This window comes from Suricata suricatta, chromosome 16, assembly GCF_006229205.1.
Source record: "Suricata suricatta isolate VVHF042 chromosome 16, meerkat_22Aug2017_6uvM2_HiC, whole genome shotgun sequence".
NCBI lineage: Eukaryota > Metazoa > Chordata > Mammalia > Carnivora > Herpestidae > Suricata > Suricata suricatta.
In genome coordinates, this window is record NC_043715.1 from 350,722 (window position 1) to 360,015 (window position 9,294).

The 9,294-nt window shown below is 50.3% G+C and overlaps 1 protein-coding gene and 1 long non-coding RNA gene across 2 annotated transcripts; both read right to left on the reverse strand.

Annotated features, from left to right (window-relative positions):
* Positions 1 to 691: 691 nt before the first annotated feature.
* SPATA33 (spermatogenesis associated 33) lies at positions 692 to 3,596 on the reverse strand. The gene is made up of 2 exons (XM_029926064.1): positions 3,546 to 3,596; positions 692 to 1,253 (listed from the first exon to the last, which is right to left on the reverse strand). The coding sequence occupies exons 1-2, from the start codon at positions 3,594 to 3,596 to the stop codon at positions 996 to 998; spliced, it is 309 nt and encodes a 102-aa protein (XP_029781924.1). The 3' UTR covers positions 692 to 995.
* A 3,149-nt stretch (positions 3,597 to 6,745) lies between these two features.
* LOC115281174 lies at positions 6,746 to 8,960 on the reverse strand. The gene is made up of 2 exons (XR_003904143.1): positions 7,357 to 8,960; positions 6,746 to 7,160 (listed from the first exon to the last, which is right to left on the reverse strand). It is a non-coding gene; the product is annotated as an uncharacterized LOC115281174 (long non-coding RNA).
* Between the last annotated feature and the right edge of the window lie 334 nt (positions 8,961 to 9,294).

Consider the following 9,294-nt stretch of genomic DNA (forward strand, 5'->3'; position numbering starts at 1 on the left):
TTTATACTGAAACTGGAAGTCAACTGTACTATTTAATACTAAAGGGATAGGATTCTCATCAACAGATAGAGACAGAGGGGTGCTTGGCTAGCTCAGTAGGTGAAGTGTGTAACTCTTGATCTCAGGATTGTGGGTTTGAGCCCCACGTTGGGTGTAGAGATTGCTTAAAATATAAAAGTCTCTGATAGAGACATAGAGACGGAGTGTAAAGCCTGCTGACCATTCTAGGAACCAAGGAAACAAACACACAGTTACAAGACTAAATGTGTCCGAGCAGGCAGGGCAGGGTAGGGTGGGCAGGGTAGGGTGGGTGGAGACTGACCTGTGAGCCGCTGAGGACCGGTTCCCTGAAGGGCCCCTCCCTGTCGGGAGCCCTCCTCACAGCCAGAAAGACAGGAAGTCGTCAGATCAACTCCCCTCCACCCACGGCGGCTCTGACAAGGCCACTGCCCACGTTCTAAGTGCCATGGGTGGCCGCTACCCAATTCCACATTCTTCTTCTGGATCCTTTAAAACTCTGCATCAGGTTACAGCCAAGCTAGGAGCCTGTGGGCCCCCCAGGTGACTGTGCACTTCCCAGTTCTGGGACATGACACCTTAAAATGGAGTCCTCAGAGTCCAACCTTTTTTCCAAGTGTGGGGGACGCCTCATTCACCGTAGTGCTGAGTACTTACACCACACTCCTTCGGAGGTGACTGGGAAGGACTTTAATGGCCCACCAAGAGAGTGCGATGTGCTGCCTGCCGACTGCCCGTCACTCTGTATAGGCAGTGACACCAGAGGTTTACCAAGTCACTTACTGCCACAAAGTTCACTCTCTGAGCCAGAGTCGCTCTTGCCCTCTGCCAAGCTGCCAGCAGCTTTGGGGCAGGTGAGCCCAGGGTGGTCCCTGGGGGGTCCTCATTCCCTGAAGGGGCGGCTGCAGCTTCTCACAGGGCAGGACGCCACCACCGCTGTCACACAGCGAAAAACGACAGCTCCTCGGGGCGTTTGTTTATTCTCGTGACTCATAGGCGGCTACTGTGCTAGGGTTTCTGTGTCGGCAGTAGGGGCCACATTCCACCTGCTCCCGGATGGTTCTCTGCTCTTTGCTTCCAACGGAACTGTCGCTGGTTAGAGTCTCTTTTGAGGCTCTAGTGACAACGATCTGTGGAATGACAACTTTCTTCTTGCTCGAATTTACCTTTACTTCAGGTTTCTCTAGAAGGAAGAAAACATCCAGGTATTTAACATGTCTGTGGATAAAGCTCTTCTAGAAGGCAGAGAACGTCTGTGTTGGGGCCAGAGCAAAAGAATTAGGTGTGTGGTTCAGGAAGAGAAGTGGGCGGGGTCAAAGGCAGTCAGAACGTGTCACAGCTTTCACGGACTGACAACTCAGCCGTGAGCGAGGTCTGTACTCGACGCCCCCTTTCAAGGGGGAAAAGGGAGACACACCTCCACCGTCCTCTGCGAAGGGACCCAGCTGCCGGCTGGCTTGTGTGACAGACATGGAAGGAGAGGAGGAGGAGGAGGAAGACTAGAAAAGGCAGAATCTGTCCCAGAGATGAAGGTTCAGATATGCGCTCTGCTCTGCCCAGAGCTTTCTCGGTCAGAACGCGGAAGAATTAACATTTCTGATGTCGGCCACCCTTTCTTAAACGTGTTAAGCTCACAAGGATTGCACAGGACTTGCAAAATGCCAAGTTTGTCGTAGACAAAAGCAGAAGTGCTTCCTTGCCTCCACAGTGGCATCTCCCGGCCTGCTCCCTGGGCTTACAGGTTTGAGGCACAGCCCGTCAGGCCTAAGAGAGCAGGCAGAGTTAGAAAACTCACCCTGGGTTAGAATTGTCACAAAAATGCTATTACATTGGTGCTACTGCTTCGCGGTGAGCGGTCTTCCCCACTTCAAAGCCTCACCAGCCCGGGCAGGGGCTCGCTCTGCGTCAGACGTCATTCTGAGCCCAGGATGACAGTGACATTGAGTACCAGTGCGCAGGTCCTCTTCTGAGCTGTGTTTTACAGACAAAGGTCCTGAGGCACAGAGAGGCCGATGGTAGAGGGGGTGCTGGGGCCCCGAGCTCCCTCCGTCTTCATCAACGCAGCCAGAGCTCCAACTGTTGTAACTACCAGCAAGTGCCCCATGGCCTGCACTAAGCACCGGGAGTGTCCTTTTTATTTTTAGTATTAAGTCAAAAACTGCATTTGATCATATTTTGCATTTATTTTAAGTTGGGGAGTTCATGTTTTTTACATCAGTGAATACACACTTTTTGTATATAAAGACTAAAAGGTTATGACTATGTGATTTAAAAACTGCATATGGAATGATTCTTTTCCTTCCAGACGTTTCATATGTGCATCCACTGGTTGATGCATTTAGGGTCACATTGTGGAAGGGGGAGCCTGGCGGCCAAGCACACACAGGTGTGGCCCCTCCTCTAAGGTGGCGGCTCCCTTTAATGAACGTAACTTAGGTTTTTCCCAATTTTTATCTTTTTCAAGTGATGCTGCAATGACCATTCTTGCATTTATATACGTGCACGTTTGTGAGGGTTTATCTACTGGGTAATTTACTAGAATGAAGATTTTGGTAAATATTGTCAAGTTGTTTTTCATAAAGATTATATCAATATATATTTCCACCAAGAATCTGTCAACAGGACATTCCTCTGTATCGTCCCCTGACTCTTGTCAATTTGCTAAATCGTTTCCCGTGTTATATGAAAATGTTAGTACTGACTTCTGCCCCCACTGGGCGCTGTCACCTTCCCTGAAGCTTTACCCTCGCATGGGGAGCATGGGGGTCCCGCAGTTTCCTCTAAATGCACCTCATATTCTTTCATTTTGTACATGGGCTTTTTTTGTGTGCAAGAGCTTTTTGTACATTTAGGAAATTGACCATTAGCGTCGGTACTGTAAATGGTGCCCAGTGTTGCTTTCTGCACTGATGGACATCAGTCTTTTCCCTGCGGCTCTGAGTCTGGCGGAGTGAAAAGGCGCTCCCTCCACCAACCTACAAAAACTGTTACTGTTCTGCTTTCTTGGTTACATTTTCTGATTCCTGTAGACTTTGAGTCAGGACTGAACCAACACTGTTTTCTCGGTTGTCCAGTCAGTCGTCTCTGAGCCAGTGAGCGAACTTTCCACCCTTCCTTCCACGCGTGAGTCTGTGAGCGTGAGACCCCGCGTGTCTCCCCCTCTCTGCGGTAACACCTTTTCATGTCAGGGCTCAGTCCCTCTTGTGCACCTGCTTGTCCAGTTTCCTGCTATTTTTACGTTTTGCTTCTCCTAGCTAAACTTTAGAATAATTTGGTCCAGTCCCCAGAAAGACCTGTGTTGTTTTGATTGGGGTCACTGATTTTATAGATTAAGAGAGAGTTAACATCTTATATTTTTGAGGTTTTCTAGTTCTAAACAAGAGTTCTTTAATCTTAGAGTTTTAAAACTTTTTCATTTAGGAACATGAATCTTTTTAGGATTCTTGATACATATCGCCTGTACTAGTTTTCAAGTGTGGCTTAACAAATCACCACAAACTTAGTAGCTAGCTTCAAACGGCACATACATTCACCGTCTCCAATACTGTGGGTCCGGAGTCCAGGCGCGAGCCAGCCATCGGCCGGACCGCACCTGCACGCAGACCGAGGGCCTTCCAGACTCGTTCAGGCTGCGGGGGGGGGGGGGGGGGCGTTCCTCGTTCCTTCTCTGTGGTCAGGGTCCCTGCTTCCTTGCTGGCTGTTGCTAGGGGGTTGCTCACAGCTCCTCTCACAATGTGGCAGCTTAAAGACTTTTTTTTTGAGTTATGGCTGACACGGTAGCTTCCTTCTTCACAGCCAGCTGAGCTGCTTGGAGAAGCAGGTCTGGCTCACCCAGGATAAACTCCGATTTGATTATGTCAAAACCAATGGATTACTAAAGGGGTCACCGGAGTAACACCCGTGTGTTCACAGGCTCCGCCCACATTCAAGGGGCGGCGGGGTGGTACCGCGCTTGTTCATGCCCGTGGGGACCTTGGGGCCCCCGAGAATCCTGCCTGCCACGTTCCCAAGTCATCTTCGGGGAAACTGGCATCTCCGTCAACAGTGTGCCAGAGCACCTGACCCCCTGGGTGCTCTTCATTGGCCTCTCGTGTAGGGCAAGTATCTTTTGACCTTCCCATTTCGCTTTACATTTGTTTATAGAGGATTTGGGGAGATGTTTTACTTTTTAACCTAGTCAGATCCTTCAATTATATTTGTAATGTCTCTGACTTTTAGAAAGATTGTCCCCACTGAGGACTCAGATTAAAATGTACATCTTTTTGTAGTCACTCCTGTTTTGTTTTTGTCTTAAAGTTTATTTACTTTGAGAGAGACAGAGACAGCACGAGTAGGGGAGGGGCAGAGAGAGAGAAAATCCCAAGCAGGCTCTGTGCTGGCATCGCAGAGCCCAGAGCGGGGCTCGAACCCACAAAGCCATGAGATCATGACTTGAGCCGAAGTCGGAGGCTTAACTGACTGAGCCCCCAGGCGCCCCTCATGCTTATTTTTGAGAGACACAGAGACAGCACAAGTTAGGGAGGAGCAGAGAGAGACAGAGACACAGACTCTGAAGCAGGCTCCAGGCTCTAAGCTGTCAGCACAGAGCCCAACGTGGGGCTTGAACTCACAATCCGTGAGATAATGACCTGAGCCGAAGTTGGACAGTTAACCAACTGAGCCACCCAGGCATGCCTTTAAGATTTTTTAAGATTTTTTTTTTTATGTTTATTTTTGAGAGACAGACCAAGCATGAGCAGGGGAGGGGCAGAGAGAGAGGGAGACACAGAATCTGAAGCAGGCTCCAGGCTCGAGCTGTCAGCACAGAGCCCGATGCAGGGCTCAGACCCACAAACCATGAGATCACGACCTGAGCCGAAGTCAGATGCTCAACTGGATTTGTCACCAAGGCGCCCCTAAGATTTTATTTTTAAGTAATCTCTACACCCAACGTGTGGCTTGAACTCACAACCCCGAGTCCAAGAGTCCACATGCTCTATGGACTGAGCCAGGCAGGTGCCCCAATTCTGATACATTTTTAAACTTGTAATTTCGAAGTTATAAATTCACAGAAAGTTCCAGAAGTACAGAGAAGTCCCACATACCTTTCACCCAGGTTCCCCCAATGGTAACATCTTACATAATTACAGCACCACAGCAGCACCCCTGTGGATTTGCGCAGAGTCTGTGTTCTGTGCCATTTTATCACATGTAACCACTGCTGAGATCAAGATCCACCACGAAGACGTCCTTTTTGCTAACCCTGCAGAGCCACACCCTTCTCCCCCACCACCTTCCCACCCCCATCACCCCTAGTAGACCCTGGCAGCCGCTGGTCTGTTCTCCCATTTCTGTGATTCTGTCATTCAGAGAACATTCTATAAATGGAATCGTGCAGCATGTGATCTTTTAAAATTGGCTTTTTTTCACAGTATATTTGAAAGAGCTGATAAATGTTTCTTAGGCTTATTTTTCCAAAACTTCTTGCAAATAAGCACACCCTACGTTCAAAAAAATATGGAAATACTCAGACACACGTGAAAACCATAGCATGATACCCATATATGCATCACTCAGCCTCAGTAAACACTTTGTTCCCTTGTTTTGTCTTCCTTAGGTTTTTTGTTCCTATTTTCAAGCAAATCTCAGACATATAATTTTACCCATAAATAATGCAATATATGTCTATCAAGTAGGAATTATTTTTAGCATAAGCACAATAGCCTTGTCACATCTAAGAAATTATGATTATCTAATACTCAATTTGGTTATCTCAAGAGTGACTTAGCCCAGGCCCACACTGTGTGTGGTTCCCAGGTCCCAGAAGTCTCCTTGCACATGGTCTTCTCTGATATGGACTGAATGTTTGCGTCCCCCCAGAAGTCACGTGTGGAAGGCCTGATCCTCAGTGGGATGGACTATGGAGGTGGGGCTTTGGGGAAGTGACCAGGTTGAGATGAGGTCATGAGGGCTGAGCCCCAAACATGGGACCTGTGTCCTTACAGGAGGAGAAAACCACAACCCTGTCTCTCCGGTTCCCATGTGAAGACACAGGAAGCCTGGAGGATTCAGTCGGTTAAGCAGCCAACTTCAGCTCAGGTCATGATCTCAGGGTTTCTGAGTTCGAGCCCCATGTCGGGCTCTGTGCTGACAGCTCAGAGCCAGCAGCCTGCTTTGGATTCTGTGTCTCCCTCTCTCTTTGCCCCTTCCCTGCTTGTGCTTTGTCTTTCAAAAATAAATAAAACATTAAAAAAAAAAACAACTTTACAAGCCAAATGTATGTTTATCCCCGTTGCAAAAAAAACAAAAAAGAAAAGAAAAGCGAAGACACAGCAATTTGATGGCTGTTTCCGGGCCAAGAAGGGGTCCTCACAGGAACCAAAGCAGATTGTTGGGACTCCTCAGCCTCTAGGAAGGATTAAGACGAATAAATGTCTGTTGTTGAAGCTACACAGTCTATGGTGTTTTGTTAACAGCAGCCAGAACAGACCTAGACTCCTTTTTTTCATGTCATTTATTTGTAGAAAAATCAGGGTCTTTTTTTTTTCAGGTAGAATTTCCATACATGATGCACGTATGTGGGTTTTGAAATGCAGAATTGTAAACATACACAGAAGTAGCAAGACAAGACCATGAGCCCGTCACACAGCTGCCGCATCTCCCGGGCACGGTCAGACTTGACCTCTGCCCCAGCGCTCACCCTCCAGTCCAGTCACTCCGCTACGGAACAACTTACCCCAAACCTTGGTAGCTTGAAACATCAATTTTATTTTCTCACAATTGAAAGGTCAAGAATTTAGGACCGGTTTGACCTGGCAGCTGTCACTTACGGGCCCCACTGGATGCCCTTGGATGCTGTCTGGAGCTGCGCTCCTCCCAAGGCCGCTCACAGGGCTGCTCCCTGATGCTACCACCACGTGGTGTCTGGGGGCTCAGCTGGAAAGACCCAAGGGCGGGGGCTAGAGTCACCTAAAGGTTTGTTCGGTCACAGGTCGGGCCATTAGGCTGGAAGGACTTAGAGACCAGGAGGGGGGGGGGGGCTGAGCCTCGTTCCAGCGTGGGGTGGCGGCTCAGGGTTCCAAGCACCAGTCTTTGTCCCCATAAGCAAGGCAGGACTGCATCACCTTTCCTGGTGCAGCCTCAGAAACCACTTTCTCTGCATTCTTTTGTTACAGGAAAACAGAAACAGAGTTTGAGGAGAGAGGCTGCAGACCCCGCCCAAGTGGGAGGAGCATCAAGACCTCGTGGCGGAAGGGAGGGAGAGGAGGGCTGTGGCTGCCTTGGGAAACCGCCCCCAGCCACCCTAGGCTCTTCCACTGGGCAGCGGGTCTCAGACACCGCCCCCGGCAGCCGCATCACCTTCTAATTCAGCATTCTGTGTGCAGCTCGGGTGTCCTCCATGCTCTTTGAGGCATAATTCACCCACAGTTCTTAGAGCACAGCTGGATTCGTTTTCACAATTGTATGCACCTGTGTAATCACCCCCCACAAGGTGCACAACTTTTGCTCGCCATCCAGAGTCTCCACAGGCTCCCTTCCTGCCAGCTGGCCTCTCCCTGCCTCCTTCCTACCCCAGAACGTTCTGGTTTTTATCCATAGTAAGTAAGCCGTACTTCTATCAATCATGCGACACACAGGGTTTTTGACTTGCTAGGACTCTCCATTTCTCTAAGGCTTTTATGGTTATTAGGTTGGTTGTAGGAAACTTTGACCCCCCAAAGTCCTACTGTTTCCAAATCCAACAGGGAAATTCTTCAGCTTTAAAACACGAATATGAGAGAAAGATGCTCTTGTCCTGGTTTAAGTGGCCCACCTGGCAGGCCAGGTGCCTCACCTCTGGCGCTGGCCCTGCTCTCTGCACAGGACCCGCTGCCTGGCAGCGCTGAACACAGCCTCTTCCGGGCTTGCTCACTCTCTCTGCAACATGTAGCACTGGCGACTAAATTACCTTCTTCCTTTTTTTAGCCGCTCTGTCACAGTATAATTTACATACCATAAAATTCACCTGTTTGAGGCACACCATCCAAGGGTTTGTAGTGAACCTTCAGTGTTGGGCACCCATTGATCCAGTTTTAAGAACATTTCTGTCGCCTTCAAAAGACTCGTTTCCATTTTACGGCTAATCCCTGTTCCCACCCTTAGTCCAGGCTTCCCTTTATATAACTTCACCTTTTCTGGACGTTTCACATAAACAGTAACGGTGCGTGTGGCCTCTTACGTCTGGCCCTTTTGGGGAAGTCTCATGACGTGGGAGCTCCCTCCCGGGGCAGCGTGTGTCCGCAGCCTGTTCCTGGCTATTGCGGAGATGCTGCCATATGTGAAGAAGCCACACTTCACCTTCTTTCTGAAACTGCATCTTCACTCTTGCTCTCTGACCTTGCCCCTCCACGTCCGTCTTCTCTCTGCCCTCTGAAACGAGGGTGTGACAGGCACTGCCAGTGTCTCTCCAGCAGGCACCCACTTGCCCACACCTGCCTCTGCCAGCAGACGTCCAGCCCCAAACTCACACCGTCGGAGCCTCTCCTGGCCACTCGGGGCAGGTGGGGCCCACCGAGGGAAGGCTCCTGCAAGAACTGCCTCTCGTGGACCAGACAGCAGTCCTGTCTGCGCGGGACACCGAGGGTGGCAAGAGTGCAGACCCAAACGGTCCTGACGTCATTGCATGCTGCTGGGCAAGCCACCACGGGTGGCAGGCGAACCCCTCAGCAGTAGAGCCGCATCTTGCCAGCTGTTCTTCGGCCTGCAGCCCGGAGGCTCCTCACTGACCTGCAGCATCCCCGAACCTCCCGGGATGCCGGCCCTTCCTGCAGGCGGCGGCTCAGGCCAGGCTTGGTCCTCCAGGATCTGAAGTCCCGGCCTTGCTCCCAAGCCCAGCACCCTCATTTCAATCGGCCTCCTGCCCTCGATGGCCTCACAGGTGCCCCACTTGGAGCCCACCACGCTCAGCTCCTCTCCCCCCACCAGGCCAGCCTCCCTCCTCCCTCCCTCACCTGACTTTTCAACCATGAATTCCTGGGTCACTGAAACTCCCCCTCCTGGAGACCCCCAGGTCCTGCTCCTTTCAGAATTCCCGCTGCTGGTGCCTCATTAGCTCCTCCTCAGCTGCGGCAGTGGGCCTGTGACAGGTCTCACTGTCCCCAGTAGCCTCTATTCTGGAGAAAGACTTCTCCAAGGTGCAAACCCCGTCACACCTGTCTTGTTTTAATTATAATTAACAGTTCCATTTCCACAGCGCAGGTGATAAAATGGATAAAAGGCTTCATACTCTGGCTGCTTCTGTGGCCTTACCCCCCCCCC

Coding starts and splice junctions, on each gene's coding strand:
- SPATA33 (XM_029926064.1), bottom strand. CDS start 3,596: ATGGCTGGCTCGCGCCTGGACTCCGGACCCACAGTATTGGAGACGGTG. Junction 1,254..3,545: donor CAGTATTGGAGACGGTGAAT/GTATGTGCCGTT, acceptor TCTGCCTTCTAG/AAGAGCTTTATCCACAGACA.